General features: G+C 32.2%; 1 protein-coding gene and 1 pseudogene across 1 annotated transcript; one reads left to right on the top strand and one right to left on the bottom strand.

Annotated features, from left to right (window-relative positions):
* Window positions 1–991: 991 nt before the first annotated feature.
* On the bottom strand, window positions 992–3,463 carry LOC113782597 (annotated as a pseudogene).
* Window positions 3,464–17,152: 13,689 nt separating this feature from the next.
* On the top strand, window positions 17,153–18,387 carry LOC113782596 (glucan endo-1,3-beta-glucosidase 11-like). The gene is made up of 2 exons (XM_027328476.1): window positions 17,153–17,490; window positions 17,874–18,387. The coding sequence occupies exons 1-2, from the start codon at window positions 17,153–17,155 to the stop codon at window positions 18,385–18,387; spliced, it is 852 nt and encodes a 283-aa protein (XP_027184277.1).
* Window positions 18,388–22,043: the final 3,656 nt, after the last annotated feature.

Genomic DNA, 22,043 nt, shown 5'->3' with positions numbered 1-22,043 from the left:
GAATAAATCTATTATTTTTTTAATCATTTGTTTGTGTTTACAACTGATTACCATAATAAATCCATTTTCTGCTCTTTTAATGGTCATTTCTTTTAATCTTTTTCAGCACTAGTGTATAAATACCAATTCAATTATTTGAGATGCCACCAAGTAAGTAGTAGAGGCGTTTTTTTAAGAGTTAATCTTTCCTACACCGTCAGTGTAAACCTATTTTACACTGACGGCTCACCATATTGCGCCACCTCATTAATGAAAATTGGCAACCTGTTATAACCTGTAACCATTACCTATTATCAAATAAAAATAGGTTATTCACCTCTTTTTCTGCCTCTTCCTTCTCTTTCTATTGTATTCTCGATTTGCAACCAAATTCCTCCGCTGATCAACTCAAAATTGGGATCACAGGTTAGACTTCTTTAATCTCTCTCTCTCTCTCTCTCTCTCTTTTATATGTATGATGTCTTTTATAAACCCACTTTTACTTAATTTTTACAAAGTGTAAACCCTAATTCAATATTTGTTCAAGAATCGATTTTGTAGTATAAAAGAAAGATGAAATAAATATGTCAAAAAATAAGAAAAATTAACTAAGTTCCTCTTTATATTGCAAAATTATAGTGTAGGTCGATTCCAGCCATGCTAGTGGAAATTCTTATTAAATCTGTTTTGAATATAAATATAACAATATAATGACATTCTAGATAAATATAACAATATAATGACATTCTAGTTAAAACTAACATTCTGGTCAAGTCACTTAAAGTGGACAAATATTTGAAGTGGACAAGTGAACATGTATCAATGAAAAGATAAATACATCAAACTATCACTCTACTTAAGTAATCTGAACTTGGACAAGCAAACTTGATAACAAACTATCATTCTAGTAAAGTAATCTAAACATCTAAACAGTACACGTGAATGAATGAAAAGATAATTCATCAAACTACCAGGCTCTAAACAAGAGCATTTATTGCTCTTAACAGTCCACTCAATTCTTTACTTTGGGACACGTACTTCTATTGTGCCCCTTCTCTTTGCAACAAGAGCATTTATTAATTTTACGAGACTTTTCTAAACCACCCTTCATCCGTAAGGTGCGAGGACGCCCTTTTGATGCAACTGTCACGGGATTGAATAGAGTTATACTCTTCTGAGATGTTTGACCTTGAGTGAGATCATGAATTTCAGAATGTGAGTCAACTTGAGAAATAGATAAACTACTGTCTTGCTCATTTTCGTAGGGCAAATCATCAAGTTTGTCAGATAATGCTTGCAACCCTTGAAGTGCAACTCTGCAATATTGAGTATGGTGTCAAATCAGGTTAAAAATTTCACTGTCATTTAAAAAAAAAAAAGTAGAGGTACTATACAAACCTGTGGTGTTTTGCAGATCTTGAAGCTTTCTCTGAAATGCCAAGTGAACGAACCATTATATCATTAAACCACATGCTTGAATTTCTTAGCGGCTCAGCTTGGTGAAGTTTTTCAGAAAAATCCCCCTCATCTCGTCCACAAATAGCACTCATTGTCCAACGATCCAACAAATAATGCATTGGAAGTGAATGAATTTGTTTCTTTATAAACACCATCAGCGCATGTTTACAAAGAATCCCCACAAATTCAAACTTGTGACAAGAGCACTCAACTTTTTGTTCAACAATATTTAGAATTACAATATATGAGGGAAATTCCTTTTGACACTCATGTACCCTATATTTGTAAACTCCATCTTTCATAGTTATTTTCTCAGAAACATATTTCTGGGATTCCAGTAATTCATCTTGAAACATTCTGAAAATTTTTCGTGTATACACTTTGGCTGCTTCAACTTCCATAGGGTACAGAGTTTTCAAAATTGGTTTCGTATTCTTTGTCTTAAAATTTTTTTCTTTTTCTTTATCATACCTTGCCTCAATAGCCCTATCATATTGAGTCACAAATTTACTCATAGCTGTGCTAGAATTCAGATAGTCTTTGAAAAACTTATTCATACTCTCACTTCTTTGGGTAGTTGACATACCTGGACAAAACAGTAGCAATTACACAAAAGTAAATAATTATATAATAAAAAAAATTAATTATCACTATCCTAAGATTTAAAGTCTAAGTCAAATTTTATTTTTTTAACCAAGAAAGAATAAGGTACATACCTGCGCAAAAACTAGCACGCACAAAAGCAGGAACCCATCTTTCACGAATTGAATATACCTTTTGTATCCATGTATTATTTTGCAACTTGTACTTCTCAATTAACTCAGTCCAAGCCATTTCAAACTCTTCTGGAGTGATAGTGTCATGAATGCATTTTGAGAAATGATACTTGAAATCATTGTTTTGGTGATAAATATGGCTAAGTGTCTCTGGAAATTTTTTCTCAATATGCCACATACAAAAATGATGTGTACTCTGAGGTAAAACTCTAGCAACAGCATTTGTTATCGCAGTGTCTTGGTCTGTAATGACAGTTTTAGGAGGGCACCCAAGCATTGCTTCTAACCAAGTTTGCAACAACCAAACAAACGATTCTTCGGTTTCATCCCAAAGCAGAGCACCTCCAAACAAAATTGACTGGTAATGCTGATTAACTCCAGTTAATGGAACAAAAGGCATCTTATATTTATTTGTCAGGTATGTAGGGTCAAATGTAACCACATCACCAAAGTGTTTATATAATGACCTTGACTTAGCATCAGCCCAAAAACAATTAGCTAGGCGACCCTCTATATCTACTTGAATGGCATAAAAGAAACCAGGATTCTCAGATTGTCGCTTCTGAAAATATTGCAGCATTAACTGTGCATCTCCTTTTTCTAGTTCCTTGTGTCTTTTTGTACTCAAATAGTTACAAACATCATGATCAGTGACATTCAAGTTTCCAATTCCCCCCAACTTGAGTTGCTAAAACAGAGACAATCTTGCTTGGGCGAACACCAGATTGGTCTAGCATATCAATCAAATTCTTTTGGGCCACACTTTTTTTCCTTTTTGAACGTAAAAATTTTTTGCTATAAGGAGAGGCAAGTACATGATTATGTTCTAAAACAAGTCTAGCAATAATCCACTTACCCTCTTCCTTTTGGGATACATACACCAATGCTTTGCATCCTTGTCTTGTTTTATCCCGTGGCATATCAGCTTTAGAATCTTTTTTGGAGCGAAATCCTTCTTTGGAACAAACAAATTCTTGTCCAATTATCGATTTATCGCTCCTTGATTTCGTGATACGATTTCTTCGCACACTAAAACCTTTATTGTGTGCATAGTTAGAGTAACACTTAAAGGCATCATCCAATGATTCAAATTCCATTCCAACATATAAGTTCACCTCTTTTCTAGGTTCAATCTGTTCATTAGTAGAATCTTCAGGCATAGATCCATGTGCAGCGTCATGGTCAAATTGATCTTGTTCCATAGGACATTCAATACCAAGTTCACGTTCCATACGACATTCAGTACCCATTGTTTTTCCGAAAGATGCAACCACAATACCAAACTAGAGACACAAGTTTCACACAATTGTCAATAAACATGACAATTAAAACTGCCACTCTTGAAATATTCAAAACAGATTTTGCAATATAAAGAGGAACTTAGTTAATTTTTCTTATTTTTTGACATATTTATTTCATCTTTCTTTTATACTACAAAATCGATTCTTGAACAAATATTGAATTAGGGTTTACACTTTGTAAAAATTAAGTAAAAGTGGGTTTATAAAAGACATCATACATATAAAGAGAGAGAGAGAGAGAGAGATTAAAGAAGTCTAACCTGTGATCCCAATTTTGAGTTGATCAGCGGAGGAATTTGGTTGCAAATCGAGAATACAATAGAAAGAGAAGGAAGAGGCAGAAAAAGAGGTGAATAACCTATTTTTATTTGATAATAGGTAATGGTTACAGGTTATAACAGGTTGCCAATTTTCATTAATGAGGTGGCGCAATATGGTGAGCCGTCAGTGTAAAATAGGTTTACACTGACGGTGTAGGAAAGATTAACTCTTTTTTTAAATGGCTACTAGAGTGCCTCTTTCGGATTAATGTAACTTTATATTGTAGAACTTATTTCCCTTATCCATCATAGTTGGGTATCACAGAGCATTCTACAATTACCCACTGCGTAGCACATGGTAACTAGTATTGCAACCCATGCTATGCACGAATTTACGTTTAATATAATTATAATAGTAAATGAATTATTTATATTAGTTACATGAAAAAAGGTTAAAAAAATTAAAAGAGTGCTAGTTTAGTATCTAATTTATACTGTATTTATGTACTTTATTTAAAACCTTAACGTATATTAAAAAATATGAACAAAGGTCACAAAAATATCTCAAGAAATACTAAAAGCACAGAAACCACAAATTGTTATCCCTCCCTTCCATATTCTCATTTTCTACGCCACTTCTTGTTAACATTCTCCTACTCTTCATTATCCTCTTCCTCACCTTGCTAATCCAAACTTCCGACATCCCTGTAACTCTTTTCTCTCTCTCATAAATTCTACATTTTTTTCACCCTACCCTGCTTCTATCAAATTATGCTATCTCTTACCCAATTTTACAACCTATTTACCTTCTGTCCTGTTACTCTCGATATATAATTGTAAATAATGACCAAATTTTCAATTTGTTCTTTAACAAATGAGTATGGGTATACAATTTTATTAACTTCAAATGGGTAACCCAATTAAATTACCCATATTAAAATTCATTAATAAGTGGCTATTAAATAGATAGATTGGGACCACCTATTTAGACTTAATTAAATTAGACGTAAATTTAAATTCATTAGTAAGTAAATTTAAATCACTACAAATTGAATAATTATATTCTACCTTTTGCAAAGGCATATTTAACATTATTTTCTTATTCTTTATTCTTTTTAATTTTTGTTAAATTTTATCCTACTTTCTCCCTCCCTTGCATCAAAGTTTTAATTAACTCATTAAGTGTTAATTGATTTCTTGCATTCATACATAAATTATTTTGAGATTCTTATAGAGTGACAAAATTGAAACTCCTTATGATCACTACTATTGGTTCTTCTGTGTAACCTTTTTTTTTTTAGGTAAAAATTTATTTATGAATGCAATGTGTTCTTATTTTTGTTGATTACAATGATATCTTATTTTGTTATTCAAAGTTTTGTTATTCAAAGAATATGGGAGAAAAAATAAATAAAAATTTGTGGTGGATTGTAAATGGATAAGATAACCAAAATCATGTAAAACTATATCTATTTGATCCACATAAATAACCCATTTTGATAATTTCATCCCAACTCACAACTACAGCTCTCTTGACTTTACCCTGCCCAATCCTATACTCCTATCTTTATGCTCCTTTTACTATTTAGGATTCAATACCTTTCTTTTACCCTTTCCAACCCTATACTCCAATCTTTCTGTTCCTTTTATTATTTAGGATTCATTATCTCACTTTTCAAATATTTTTTTTTTCAAATAAAGAGTTAGAATTATAGTCATCAAGGAAAAGTAATTGGGTGTAACTTTGGTGAAATACTACTATTTTTGTGATGATCACCCAGGATAATTGTTTTATCAAATATTTGTTTTAAAATTTTTGATAAACATTCCAAAAAATAACCATCTAAATGCCCCTTTTATTAATTTAAAATTCATTTAAAAATTTTATTTTATGTGCACTTTCTAATGTACGCATTATATGCAAAATTATCCAGATGAACTTTTGAGCATATCAAAAATTATCTTGATGATGCTATATGTCAGAAGGTTTATTTCATTAGTTGGAATAATCGTCTAATAAGATAAGTTTAAGGCTAATAAAATTAATTTAGTTGCAATAGATAAAATGGTTGAAGAATGGTTATAATTGGATATGTTACTTGAATATTTGACAAATCTATGTATATACCTGGAAGGAAAGTGCTAATAATGTTATTATATAAATGATTAAAAATAGGACTAATCAGATTATTCCTTAGATTTGACAAATCAATATTTATTAATCAAGGAATAAAATGGGCTAAAGTGATAAAATTGTAATGGGGTGAATGATTTTAATATGGGACTAATCAAATTATCCAAATTTATTTTCTTTACTTATGGAAGGAAAAAGTGGTCAAAATCTAAAAACAAACTAAAAATGATTTATTAAGCACTCATTTGAAGTGGGAAAGAAAGTTTTAAATTTTGAATTTGAATTGTCATAGGAGTAGTTGTAAATCACACTATTTCAAAATTTTTAATTGAATTTATGTATTAAAATAAATGAAAAATCTAGAAAAAAAAAGTATGGGAGATTTGGAAGCCATCCAGGAGGCCTCCACTAAAACCTCTCCTGCAATACATATAGATATAGATCTCCTCCGAGTAAGTTAGAAAAAGGAGAATTTGTTTTGACTTCTATAAGGAAGTATCCAAATTTTTTAGTGTTTCTTGTGTTTGGCTGGCCGAATGAAAAACAAACAAAATTTCCAAATTTTGGCAGATGAACAATTCTTTTTTTTTTTTTAGCTGCAGATGAACAATTCTTTTTTAAAATTTTTAAGCAATTCTCTTTTAATTGGTTCCTTATATTATTTTGTCCAAGATTTAAGTAATAGTTGTAAACTACATACTTTATTTCATATTTTGATTAAGATTTCTTTTTTTTTGCTTTTTGTAAAACATTCATTTGCTTACCAGTATTAAATTTGAAGTTATAAAAGAAACAAAAATATAAAAACCTTTAATTGGTGTTTTTACATAAATAAAATTGTTTGATATTATATACACCATCAATGTAAAAAAAAATTACACAAGTTGTTTATACATTTACCATATGCAATTTTATATACTCACAATTTTTATGGCAAACCCCGTGCACAGTTACATACATTGCTTAAGGATTGCTTATGTGTTAAAACAACAAAACCAGCTAGTTCACAAAGTATTTTATATATGAATTGTCTAAGCTTAATAAGCCTACTAATAATTGATAGACATAATTAGTGCTCATAAAATAAAGCAATTAAGAAAATTTTTTAGCTATTACTAGGAAAGTATAAGCAAAAGAACGAGCAAACTTGAAATGAACAATAGTACAGGATAGATATGATTCATATGAAACTTCATATAGATTAGTAAATGAGCAAAATTTTGGAGAAATTATAGTAGAAAATTCCTAAAGGTTAAATCCTTATTAGTATGTTTAATTTTTACCAATTTAGTGATTTAAATGCACATATTCTGGACTATCTTATATTGACACTTCTTAAATCATATTTATTTTTTTTTCAAATAGAACACTTGAGCCCCCTATCAATGTGTAATAATTAAGTAGGTTTGAAGATGAACAAAGTTACTCGACACTCAATATAAGTTCTATTCGATAAGAGTTTGTTTGAATTTGGTTCACCAATTAATGAAACAAAATTTGAGCAGTATTTTAGATTTCATAAACTCTTAAGTTCGAATTGAATTTGGCTCGATTAACATATATTAGAATTTATAGGTAAAAAATTCAACTACTCAATCTCAACTTGACTTGATAAAAGGTTGTTTGACTTCAGTTCGATAGATAAATAAACCAACTTTGAACATACTTTCAAACTCGATAAAATAATCAAATATGCTTGAAAACGAAGGTTGTTCACTTTGATTAAACTCATTTATACGCCTACCATTTTGCACAACTATTGCTTTATGATGTATGCACTATTTAATTATACACCAATTGATGAACTTAAATAGCAAGCATAAAAACAATATTTATTTCTTGCATACTCGGGGGGAAGGATGGGTTGGGTGGTATAGGGGGAGGGAGTATAAGCAAGAGGTCTCGAGTTCGAGAACTCGAGACCTCTTGCTTACACTAAAAAAAAAAAAAACCTTCTTGCATACTCTTTTTTTGGTTAGGAGAAAAAATCACCTTGTTAGAATTATTTAATTAATGGACCATACTGAGATTTTTGAGCTATTTGTATGCCAATCTTGAAACTTTTTTAGTTTGAAGGACCAAATTGAAATGGTAACCTATAAAGTAAAACACCAAATTGAAAATTTAACATATAACACACAAATTAAAATACCGTGTAAAAAATTTAACATACTTCATATGACCAAAACAAAACTAACTCTTACTAATTAAAATCTCATTATTAAACTGAGAAGCTTGTTTTCACTCCTACCAACTACTCACTTTTTAGTTTTTATTTCTTATGATATCTTGTACTCGAATGAAGCACGAAAACGAAGTAGTTTATATAAATTATCAAAACCTATTATTTCTGTGATTTCTGTTGTAATAGAAATCGCTTCATTTATCAAAGCTAAACACTGTTCAAAATTAAATATAAGTGCAACTTGGAAACATAAAAATCTCAAAGATTTTGATGCTTACTGCATATAATGAATATATAAGTTTCATTTTAAATTCATTTTTGGTCTATTTTATAAAGAAATTTTCAATGTCTTATTTTCTATGTAAGATAGAAAAAGAAAAAAAATAATTGTACAATGTCTTGTTTTCTATACAATGAATTCTCATTCCTTATATTTCATTTTGGTTTTTTGTTTTGCTATCCTACAAAATTATTTATTGCTTTTTGATAATATCCAACATTCATTTACTATATATTATTTCTTTTTTCTTTCAAATGCTTCCAACCAATTATATAATAGCAAGCATACATATATTTATGAACGATAAAGAGATTTGTTTGAAATCATCCATTTCAATATCCATTGCCCTACCTTTCTTTTCATTTTTTTCCCCAAATTCTAAGGTTTGTTCTTGCTTTAGTGGCCCCAACATTGTTATCCTTTGAATTTTACTATAATATAATAGGTCATGCCAAGAAAATTATTATCGGTGTTATAAAATAATTAAATATTGTGGATGCCTATTACATTTATCTCACCCCCTAAATAGTGACAAATCTTTCTCGTTTTTCGAGATGATAAAGTTATGGTGACTTTTGAGGTGATAAAGCTGGCACGACTTTTCAATAAAGCTATTACAACTTTTGATAAAGCTAACATGATTGTCGCGGCCCATTTTTTCGCGATGGGAAAATAAGATGCTGTTTATAAAGATGTGATTTTATTTAAAAATAAGTGAAAAAGGACCTAAAATGGGACTTTAAAGAATGCGACAGTTTGGGTCCAAAATTTAGTCTAAAAAAGGTTTTTTAAAAAAAATAGGAGTCGTCACTTGATATTGAGTTTTGGTGTATCAAGTCACCCAAAAATATTTTTAAATAAAATAAAAAAACCCTTTTTTCGACAACTCCAGGTCATTGAAAACAGAGAAAATGAGTTCGGGAGTCATGGTTGAAGAAGGAAAGGCAAAGGTTCAATTATCTCAAACCTAAGGCACCCTTTCAACCTAATCTAAGCTAGTTGCGTGGTTTAGTCAAAATTTTTTTAATCTAACCCTTAAATTTATCATATTTGGATGTTTCCTACATGGATGCAAATAAAAATATCGAGAGGGACAAAATGTCCATTTAAAGGTTTAATTGATACCAATCGCATTAATTGCGAAGGCTAAAATAATTCCTTGAAGGGGTCACGAATATGCGAATGATGAAATTTAATGAAAAAAAGAAAATTAAATTATATACATAGATATAAGTGATCAAAGAATAGGGAATGCAACATAATGGGTACAGGAGGCGAAAACTCGTGACATAATTTTTTTATACAAAGATTAATGGGATATTTAAACTAAAGAATTATAATCACCCATATCCATGTTCAAAGAATAATTCTCCTAATATGAACAAGCAAATGAACTAACGTATTCCACAATTTCTTAAATGAAATGCAATTCTAAATGATATGATTAACACATGTAGAGGGTAGTGGATAGAGGATAATATAATAGAAAATATCATGCAAATGAGAAAAGATTCTAGAATAAAAATATGCTTGAAAATGTAATGAATATCACACAAATGAATCTAATACATGAACAATATAAGGGTCTAGCATTGGATTAGCCCACTTCTAAAGAACCTTTCTAGCGTTGGACTAGCAAGCATACGGAGGGAGAAGCCACAACTAGCGTTGGACTAGTGTGGTGACGCCATGCATTAATACTACATAGTAAAATAAATAATACATAAATTAAAACAAATAAACATATAAGAGCACGTAGCACATAACACGTGAGCATAATATTTAGATGCAAATATCCTAAAGGAGCGAGTAAACATGTAATCACACAAGCATGCAAGTACACAAACAACTAAAAGCAAATAGAGACCTAACTATTACATTCGGGGGTCCTAACTACAATTTAAAAGGGCGAAGAATAAAATAATAACCTAACTATTACAATTTGACATTTAAATGCCTCTCAAATAATCAAAAATTAAATTAAAGTAAATATACAAAATTTAAAAAACAAATAAAATGAATAACTAAATAAAATAAAATAAAAACATTCAAAAACATGCAATTACACACATAAAATGATAAAATCACATAAGAGCACATAGGAGAATTTAAAATGACACAAGAAGATACCTCCCTTGACATAGTAGCTAATGGAGAATGGGATTTGCCCTATTTAACTCCAAAATTAACAGAATCATCAAGGCACCAATTTAATTAACAAATAAATCATAAAAAATGAAAATAAATATGAAATCAATCAATTGAATCATTCAAATGGAATATAATTAATAATTTAAGAAGAAAAGCAACTTCTATTTAAGAAATCAAATCTGTCAGGGACCTAATTGCAAAGATTAATAAAGTTTTAGGGTTAAATTATAATTACTAAAAAAATTCGGGGTCCAATTAAAGGAAAATAAAGTTTAGGGACCTATTTGTAATTAATTAAGGACCTAATTGAAAGAAACTTCAAGTATTTATGATCACAATACAATAAAGTAAAAGTAAGGGACGAAAGAGCATATTCATTTCTGGTCTTCCTAACCCAACAGGCGCTTGGGCCAGATACTACCTAAGCCCAGCCAAAAGTCCAAGCCAAAACACACAGGCCAGCCCGTCTTTTATCACTCAAATCCAACCAAAATAAAACATGGGTCTGACCTTCTAGCCCAAGCGAAAATAAGAAACAAGCCCACAAAACAAATAAAAATTAGCCCAACCCATCCTTTTTATTTCTTTTCTTTTCTTCCTTCTTCCTCCACTTCCCAGTCGTTTCTTTCTCTTCTTCTTCTTCAGCTGGCGGCCATGGCAGCAGCCGGCGGCCACCGGCGAATTTTCCGGTCGCCAAAAATTGCCAAAATACACGCACTCACTCCATTTTTCGGGTAGATTCCATTTCTGGAGTTAATTTTTACAAAGATGACCTGAAGGTGGCCAAAATGCCAAAAAATAGCCGCGGTTTTTATTTTTCAAATCACCCTATCTTTCACCAAAAATCATAAAAATTATACTACAGCACTCTTACAACTTCTATAATACAATTATGATTTTAATTTGACAAGAAAACAACATAAAATGGCTAAATTAAAGCAAAAACAGCCCCTAAATGAAGAAAACTACTTCAATACCTTTAAAGCTCAAAAACTTCAAAATATTTAGATAATTCCAACATTTTCAGACCTACACTAGCAAACGGTTATCTATTTTGACAAGAAAAACATGCACAATATTCAGCTTTTAATTCGTTTTCCATTTTTGCATTTTTACAAACACCTAACATGCATTCACAGAAATCATCTTTTTCTTAATGTTTATTCATGGCTTTACCCCAAAACTTCAATAGCATCAGTAGCAACGACAACAAACGAAAGCAAGGGACAAATAAACGGCAGCATGAATTTAATCTGATTAATTGAGGAAAGGAAAGCTGGAAAAAGAAAAAAAAAATAAGTACCTCAATGAAGGAGAGAATGTGTTGGTAGCCGAAGAAAAATGGAGAGTCAGGAGCCTCGGGCACCCAAAATTTCTTTTGTCTGGCTTTTTCTATCCGTTGAAAGCTCAAGGAAGCCGAAGGGGAGAGTTTTTTTTTTTTTTTTGTTCTGTGTCTTGTCTCCTCTTTTTAGGGAGAGAGCCGAGAGCTTGGTATATATGCTGGAGTAGGGATGTACGCGAGTCGTAACTCGCGAGTAGCGCGGTCAATGGTTTGGCTTGAACTCGATTTGACTGAGTTCGAGTCAAAAGCCAAATCTCGAGCTACTCGATTACCAAACCGAGTTCGAGCCAAATCTCGAGCTACTCGATTGGTTTTTGAATCGAGTTTCGAGCCAATAATTTGAGGCTTGAGGCTTGTCGAGCTACTCGTCGAGTCGGGTGTATTTAAATAATATATATGTATTATAATTATAAAATGATCGTTATGGGTATAATTTATACTGAATTTACAATATACTCTTCTTTATAATAAAATTTTATAATGGCAAAAAAGTAATAACATAATTGTAAAAAGACCTAAAAAGAAAAAATACCTGGAAAAATGGAAGAAAATAAGGTTCAGAAGCTTTTTCGAGTTGAGTCAAAAGCTTGATTAGACTCGACTTGATAAGGCTTGACTAAAAGTCGAGCCTTATCGAGTCGAGTCTCGAGTTTAAAGGGAGTTTTTCGAGTCGAGTCTCGAGTTACGATTTTTTGAAATCAATCGAGTTCGAGTCGAGCTCGAGTATAGTAATACTCGAGCTCGATTTGGCTCGATTACATCCTTATGCGCTGGAGCAAGGGTGGAGTCTTTTTTTTTTCTTGCTTCCTTTTTGCTTGTCTGTCGAGAGTCCCGAAAGAAAAGGCTGAGAGAAAGGTCTTAAAGGCAATCTTAGGAGCCTTTCTTTGCAATTTTTTCTCTTGGATCCGTTACCTCTTTTTTCTTTCCATTGCTTCCTTCCGGCTAATTTCTCAGATTATTTGTATTTAAAAAAAATAACCGCCAAATGCACCTCTGACAGGGGTGTTTCTAAATGTATAGCGGCCGTGCTGAGTCAGCACGGCCGCATAACTAAAAATTCCACCGAATCTTCTCTGCAAAAAATTCAGTTGTGATAGGTGTCAGACGGGGACGTGCTGACTGGGCACGTCCCCGTCTGACTGAAAACTGACTGGTCTGGGACGGGCGAGGGGAGCATGTGAAGTGAGGTTCAGGGACGGGCGATGATTCCCGTGGGTAGGGATAGGATTAGTGGGATCCACTTGGGTATGGGACACTTGTAATTTTGGCGGTTTTTGTGATGAGAAGAAGAAACTATCTGGTGCGGCTCGTTGAGTTCTTTGTCAGCTACATTTGGGAAATAGGATTGGAGGTGGTTGTGCCACGTCAAAAAATTTAATTATTTACGAGTTCCAATTTAGATTCTTTGTCCATCATTCGTTTAAGAAAGAAACTACTGTAAAAATAATAGGAGTGTTTGGATAGCACAAATATCTCAAATAATATTTCGCTTGCATTATATACATATTTTCTAACTTATCTTTTTATATTCTCAATTATTATTTTATCTCATATACATCACATCATAAAAAGTACTATAGTAATTATTTCAAATAATACTCTATCCAAACAAAATAATAAATATCAACATTTATTGCGGATTCTATTCTCTCTTACATCATTGAAATTTTGATGCGTGGAAATTTTTAAAATTTTTATTAAAAAATATAATATAATAATTTAATGTATTTTCCAACTCACCTTTTTATATTCTCAATTATTATTTTATCTCATATACATCACATCATAAAAAGTACTATAGTAATTATTTCAAATAATACTCTATCCAAACAAAATAATAAATATCAACATTTATTGCGGATTCTATTCTCTCTTACATCATTGAAATTTTGATGCGTGGAAATTTTCAAAATTTTTATTAAAAAATATAATATAATAATATAATATATATATAATAAAAAAATTACTAAAAATAACGTAAAAATTTGTTTTTGACAAAAAAATGACTTTCCAAACAAAATCTAATAATCAGGCTTGTGTATGAGTTGGAGCAATAGACGTAAAACCCTAACTTGATGGAAGAAAGTCGGTTCTAGGAATAAAGAAAAAGGAATTTCACTTTTCAGACGCCATTCCATCTATTGGCAGATGTAATAACACTCTATTGAATGTATAACACCTGTCTTAGTTATCCACTTTAGCTGGCAGAAGGCCAGAGACATCTCATTTAATGCAGAAACCAATTGCCGCGGACGTTAAAACTATTTTTTTTGAGCATTTGTCAGGCGGGACGTGCCGACTCAGCACGTCCGCGTCTGACAAATGCACAGGCCAGTCAGTTTTTAGTCAGACGGGGACATGCCCAGTCAGCACGTCCCCGTCTGACACCTACTGTGCACCATTAAATTTTTTGCAGAGAAGATTTGGGTGGAATTTTTAGTTATGCGGCCGTGCTGACTCAGCACGGCCGCTATATATTTAGAAACAACCCCTGTCAGAGGTGTATTTGACGGTTGTTTTTTTTAAATACAAATAATATGAGAAATTAGCCCTTCCTTCCTTTCTCTCGTGTGCTTTGGTCAAAGAGGTGATGATGGCTCATGATGACTTCCCTTTTTAAAAAAAAAATACAAAAACTAATTTTTTTTCTTTTGTTTATTTTTTATTTTTTTAAAACAAACCTGCAAATAGAAGAAAAATGTACAGTAAATTGCAAGAAAAAAATAACTCATTAAATAGAAAAAATTTCAAGAAAACATTAAAATTTGACAAAATTTTGGTGTCTACAATGATTGTCGATAAAGCTACCGCATCTTACAAGAAAATTGTATCACTATATTGGTCGAAAAGAGAAAGATGGAGTTCCATCAGTATCAAATTCACTAGCACAGTAAAAAGTTTTTGGATCTATAATCCAAAATACCCAAAGGGTGTCAAGCCAGTCGAATATAAATATTCATTGATGATCTTAATTGGAACTCCTAGAGAGCTTCAAAAAGTTGTCGAATATTTGAAGAATGAATTTGAGATCAAAATTTTGAAAAGACTAAATTTTGTCTTGGTTTCCAAATTGAGCATTTAGAAAGTGGAATCTTTGTCCACCAAACTACTTACATTCAGAAAGTATGAAAGCAGTTTTATATGGATAAAGCACATCCATTGAGTACCTCAACGGTCGTCAAGTTTATTGATTCAGATAAGAATCCTTTTAGATAAAAGACAAAAGATAAAGAGATTCTTGGTCGTGAAGTATCATATCTCAATACAATTGGTACACTAATATATCTTATTAATCGTACAAAATCAGATATATCATTTGCCCTAAATCTATCAGAAAGATTTAACTCATCTCCTACAAGACAACAAAAGAATGGTAAAATTGATGTGTAACAGATCTAATCTAGCAATAATCTAGCATATTTATTTACCAAGGCATTGTCGACTGCAATGTTTGAAAAATTGGTGAAGAAATTTAAACACAAGAATAGTGACTTTTTTTCCTTTACTATGGTTTTTTTTTTTCATTTTTTCCTAGTAAGCTTTTAACGAAACATATTCTTTGTGTAATAGACATCTAAAGGGGAGTGTTATGAAATAATTAAATATTGTGGATGTTTATTATATTTATCTCATCTCTTAGATAGTAACAAGTTTTTCACATTTTTCTAGATGATAAAGCTATCGTGACTTTTGAGGTGATAGAGCTGGCATGACTTTCGATAAAGATAACAGACTGTTGATAAAGCTATCATGTCTTGTGAGAAGATTGTATCACCACCATCTTGAAGATGCTGGCTAGTGTACTTTCCCTTATAAATAGGGTTAACCCTCTTGTATCAATGTAATAGAAAACTGAGGTTTCATTTGAGTTAATGAAAGAATAATTCTTTTCTTACTTTTCTTTACTCCTAGGCTCTTTAATTTTCTTGTTTTTCTTAGCATATTACCCATCACATAAACAACTCAAATTCTATATCACATTAGCATTAGTTTTATAGTAGCCGGTACTATATCCATGCTTTTTGGGGCTTCATCGGATACTTTGGTTTCTTTCCAAACCTCCACGAACCCACATTTACTTTTTTTTTTTAACTTATTTGTCTCTATTTCATTGGCTTTTTGCAACAGTGGAAGTCACATTATTTCTACATTGAAGAAGGAATCGGAAATTTAGGTTTTGTTTAGTTGCTATTTTTATTTTTAAAAAATATACTATATATATAAGAAAAAAAAGTGATTGAAAAATATTTTCATAGAAAATATAAAAAATTTTCCTTACAAAACTACAATCCAAACACCATCTCAATGCTATCATATATTATACGCTAATTCTCTTTGCAATTGTTTCTCACAAGTTCCTTTAATCTGTCCATGGTATCCATCTACAGTCAATTAAAATTTGATAAAAACAATTCATGTACGATATCATCGGCACAAAGGTCAACCATAAATTCAAAGGACAATCTTGTTATGTCAAACTCTTTTTAGGGTTTTTTAAACGGGCACTTCTTATGACAAGTATTTACCATTTTAATAGATATATTTACTTGTATTATGTTCTTTGCTTACATTTCCCAAATTTAACCTCATATTTAAAAAAAAGGAATTGATTCTACTCTTATTTTTAATCTAATTTATGTATTTCTCTCTTTTTAATAGACAAATGATTTTGACACTCCAAGAAAAAGCCCAGAGACTCTCATTATTCTAAAAAGATGAAAATGTCCCTCTATGTATTTTAACGTTATCTAAACGCCTCTTCAATTCAATTTGTCTTCTCTACTCTTAAATTAGTGTTCAATTATTGCTAATTAATGATGAAATAAATGCATAATAGTAATGATTTTAAAAGAAAATGTTGTGTGAGCATGAATTATTTTGTAGTGCTTAGGTAAAGTACTAGACTTAGTTATCTATTACTTTTGCCCTAGTTCATTATTTCTTAGGTTGAGTTTTACATCTTAAACAATATTAGAGTTTTTTTAATATCAAATATTATTGTCAAAAGTGTAGAGGTTTCTATAAAAATAATATAAAATAATTGTTAAACTATGTTGGGAAAATCGCCAATTTAGTCCCTAAACTTTTTTTTTCCGTCAATTTAGTCCCTATACATTATTTATAGCCAATTTAATCCCTAAACTTATATTTCGATTCCAATCAAGGAACTTAGCGGCGGCGCCACCTCATAATTTCCATCGGCTTCCAGATCTAGGAACCCAGAAGGGGTATTTTAGGGACTTCCATATTTTTCATATTTCCCTTTGACTTTCATCTTATTTCTATATGGTCTTCACCTTCAACGACACCTCCCTCTCCTCTATCACATCAGAGCGTCTACTCCGGGCTATGCAGAGCGTCTACTCCGTCCTCTGCTCCCTCAACCTCCAGGACAAGGTCTCCATCACCACTGCCCACTCCCTCGCCGTCCTCCAGACCTCCTACCTCCCCTTCGCCTGCAGGTTCCACCCGGACCTCACCCCCTGCTTGACTGCCATCCTCAACTTCCATCTCAAGACCGGCTCCCCTTTCCTCATCAATGCCTACCCCTACTTCGCCTACAAGGCCAACCCCAAGCAGGTCCCTCTGGAGTTCGTCCTTTTCCAGCCCAACTCCGGGATCGTCGATCCCGCCACCCCTACTGTATTTATTCCAGTGTAAACAATTATAATAAACCCCAGTTTCCTCGAAACTTTGTAAAAAAATTAAAGAATTTCCATCTTTGCCTCCTCATCATCGGGATGAATTATGCAGAGTTATCTCCTTCAAAAGCTTGTTAAAGTGCTGGGAAGAAGATCAATGGGGTGCGTGCCATAGCTGCTTTGGCATTGTATAATGTATAGTTCTAATATATAGTATATCCAAAGCCTTACTCATCATTACGCACCACATACAATTTGTTTGGTGCTCAGCGAAGAAGGGCCGGCTTAGATTATGGGCGCACCAACTACGAATGCTTTGCAAAGTTGAATTCCTTCAGGATTCCGCTATTTGCTTTGTATCTCGACGATCCCGCCACCAATCTCCACTACGACAACATGTTTTTCGCCCAGATCGACGCCGTCCATTTCGCCGTCGAGTCCTTGGGGTTCAAGGATGACGCGGTGTGCGTCCAGATCTCCGAGACCGGCTGGCCCTCCAAGGGGGACACTGACGAGGCCGGAGCCACTCCGGAGAATGCCAAGAAGTACAACGGCAACCTCATCAACAAGCTGGTGTGCGGGAAGAAGGGGACGCCCATGAGGCCCAACGCCGACTTGAACATCTATGTCTTCGCCCTTTTCAACGAGAACATGAAGTCCAGCCCAAGCTCCGAGAGGAACTACGGCCTCTTCAAGCCGGATGACTCCTCGGCCTACTACATTGGCTTCAACAGCACCGGTCTCCTTTCCACTTCCTCCAATACCTCCACTACTCCTAGTAGTACTGGTAGTAGCAGCAGCAGCAGTAGTAGTGTTCCTCTTGGCTCCTCCTCCTCCTCCGGTAGCACCACTTCTTCCACAGCAGTAGTAGTATCATAAGATGAAAGTCAAAGAGAAATATGAAAAATATGGAAGTCCCTAAAATACCCCTTCTGGGTTCCTAGATTTGGAAGCCGATGGAAATTATGCGGTGGCGCCGCCGCTAAGCTCCTTGATTTGAATCGAAATATAAGTTTAGAGATTAAATTGGCTATAAATAATGTATAGGGACTAAATTGACGGAAAAAAAAGTTTAGGGACTAAATTGGCGATTTTTCCAACTATGTTTTGAGAGTAATTTTAATATTTAAATTTTTAGACAATATACTTTATGGGTGTTTATGTTATAGGTGGAGTGTTTTGGAACTTTGTTTTTTTGGGGAATGCTAATATCATTTGTCTTTTAATTTGTTATTGTTAATTCTTGATATTTAGTTCACAATAATTAATGATTCGTTATTACTCCTAGCTTGCTTATTGTTTACAAGCATTTGATGAATTTAATACTTATACCTTGACTAGGGGTGCAAACAAGTCGAGTTGAATCGAATTTTGTCCTAATTGAGTCGAGACTCAACTTAGTTTTATGAACCTCGAACTCGAGCTCCAGTTCAATGAGTTCAAAATGTGAAGTTCGACCTCGAGCTCAAACTTAAAAAATAAAAAATAATTATTTCATTTTTTAAAAATGAATAAAATAATAATTTTTTTTAACAAATAATAAAATATTAGGAACATATATGTAATTTTACTATTAAAATAAAAAATAAAAAATAAAAAAAAATATATATATAATCGAATCAGTTCGCGAGCTAACGAATTGAATATTTTTGAATTCGAATTCGATTTGATCAGTTCAAACTCGACTCGAACTCGATATTGACCGAGTTCGATTCAAGCTGCTTGCGAACAACTCGATTTGTTTGCAACTCTAGCCTTGACACTCATTATCTAGATATATAGATTTCAGTTGATTAAAATATACTGAATTTAAATAGGTTCCTCTTTAGAGATTATTCTGTTACTCATTACACTATTAAGGTATTAGTCACTTAAGTGGACGTGTGAAGATCTTATAAGCGAGTAAACAGTTTGAAACATAAGAGAATGAATGAAAATCGTACGAATCGAAGTATCCGAAAGTTGTGCCAGAATAAAAAAAAATTGGAAAAAAACCAACTCTTTTCAAACTCGGAAAAAAGAGTACCCGGACTGGTTTTTACATGCGGTTGACATAGATGTGGGGTGGGGCACGGTTCGTAATTTTTAAAACTGTGGGTTCGACGGCCTAGTCAACATATAAGGTTAAATACGTCGTTTTGTCCATTAAAACTAAAATTGATAAGGGAATAACCCCTTTTTCTTCTAAGTCTTGTATTTGGAATGACTACTTTATTATCTTTACAATAATAAAACCTCTGTACACAGTTAACTTGATGTTAAATTTATTTGTTTTCAAATTTACTCGTATATCTATTATTCATCTCTTTCTAATTCTCATGTTCTCCCTAATCAATGATTTTTTAACTACCCAAACCTTCTTCTAAAAGTCTCTATTAATCTCCAATCAATCAACCTTTTCTCCCAAATTTTAATGTTGTTTCATACGGTACATTGTACATATTTCTGTATAATACACTTTTGATTACATATTATATAAAATAGTTATATTCACTTGCACTATTTATGTAATTCTTTTAATTAAAAATATTTTTTGACAAGTTACACACGTATCAAGTGTGCCTCAATAGCTAGTTTCAATAATATGAGTTGTTAGTTTGTTAAACTTGTTAATTATGTATTATCTTGTTCATTATTGTTGTAAAGATCTTGTAAAGGTATGTTTACTTTGAATATGTGAAAAAAGATAATTGAATAATGGTTTTTTTCCATAAAAGACGAACAAATAATGAATTTTTTGCAACTTTTATTTAGTGTCAATTGCAAATTCTCAGAATGCAAATTTCTCCCCTTTTTAATTCAAAACAGTTATCGCACCTTCGGCTTCGGGGGCGGTTATTAAATTTGACTTGACTCGGTAATTGAACTATATAACCAAGTGAACCGACCACTAGGCTCGGCCATGTTCCTAAATTGATCATATAAGCCTATAAGGAACGACCCTATCAAAACCATTTGACCCACGATTCAAACGGAACCAAGTCGAGTATGCATAAGGTTTTGTCACTAGATTAATTAAGTAAATGCACCTTTAGACATTTTCGTTTACTTTCTTAATGTACAATTAATCATTTTTTTTAAAATTTTAAGCAAAGGAGGGAATAAGAATTAAGAAATATGGAGGAAGATGGAGGATTTAAATTCAGAACCTCTATTTTTTAGGATGTGAAAAGCTACTAGACTAAAACATTCTCGCAATCAACATTTCATTCCAAACTAAATATGTTATCGTTATGCATGATAATGGTTGAGTGTTTAGAGAACTACTTAGTTTTAATCAAGAATAAAATGATAGTGGTTTAGGGAGGAATCTTAGAGTTTTTTACTATTGTTAAGTTTAGGGTTTAAATCCTGAGCATGATAGTTTGAGGCAAAAAGAGCGTAGGAAGAGGTCTTAAAAAAAAGCAAAAATCAAATGAAGTGGTTTAAAAAAAAAATTAATATGAAGCTACATTTTTGGAACTAAATATAAATAATTTTATACTATCTTTTGACTACATGATTTATCTTGTGAAAGAATGATTTTAAAATGAAATTGAGTCTTTTACTACTATTTATATATTCATAATATACCTCTCTAACTATGATAATTACTATCTAAAACAAATTTATTTATAAAATTTGGAATACTAAAATGACTAATATGTATTTATAAATATTATTTAATGACCTACCAGTTCAAATATTTACTTAGTTGAACTGGTAACTCATCCACTCAATCCTTTTACCAAATTTTTTGCCAAGTCAAATTTAATAACTAAGCCCCCAGATTCCCAATTTGGTGTGACCAAGTAATTGATCATTTGAGTAATACTGTGCAAGGATCTTAGAGATCAAGAGCCAACTAGAGAAAGATTAAGAAGATGAATTAAGGGAAGAATGAAAGAAAAAGAAGATTAGGCAAAGAAACAGCATGAGCACTTGAGAGAAACAGAGTCAAAGATTATATGTTATTGCATAAGGATTGCTTTGCTACAGTTACAATAATTTATATTTCCTTGAGTAACTAACTAAACCTCATAAAAAATATGCCATTGAAAATTTATGGAAATTATCAAAAGACTATTGGAATATACAACATAATTGGAGTTATGACAATATCCCCCCTTAAAAGAATCCTTGTCCTCAGGGATTAAGACGAGGAATGATACTAAATGGCTTGGTCTAAAAGAATATGACCAAAGAAGCAGCCTGTATTAATTTGTATTCGAAGTGTTGAGGCCAATTTTGGAAGTTGCAACTTAGGAGATGATCCCATCCTCCTAGATTCCATGAGAAACTCTTCCAAAAAGTTTGTAGTTTTGAACTGAACTTCCTATTATAGGCCAAGTTCTTGCAACTATCAAAATCTTTGACACACCATAAATTTCAACGAAAATATCTTGTTCCTTTTCAGTTTAGCTTTAACATAGCCTGCATCCACTTGACTAGTTAATCTGCAATAAGAACTCTCAATTGCATCTTTATGGTCGAGTGCAACTCGATAATTTGAATATTCTGAAACATTATAACTAGGTGTATACTAGTGCAAACTA

This window comes from Coffea eugenioides, chromosome 9 (assembly GCF_003713205.1).
Source record: "Coffea eugenioides isolate CCC68of chromosome 9, Ceug_1.0, whole genome shotgun sequence".
Classification (NCBI taxonomy): domain Eukaryota; kingdom Viridiplantae; phylum Streptophyta; class Magnoliopsida; order Gentianales; family Rubiaceae; genus Coffea; species Coffea eugenioides.
The sequence above is the reverse complement of the archived record's forward strand: the minus strand, read 5'-3'. Positions and strand labels throughout refer to the sequence as shown.

What these genes read in the sequence shown, in the direction of transcription:
- LOC113782596 (XM_027328476.1), top strand. Translation starts at nt 17,153, where the DNA reads ATGGTCTTCACCTTCAACGACACCTCCCTCTCCTCTATCACATCAGAG. An exon ending in CAGCCCAACTCCGGGATCGT is followed by an intron (nt 17,491 to 17,873) that starts CGATCCCGCCAC and finishes TTTGTATCTCGA; the next exon opens with CGATCCCGCCACCAATCTCC.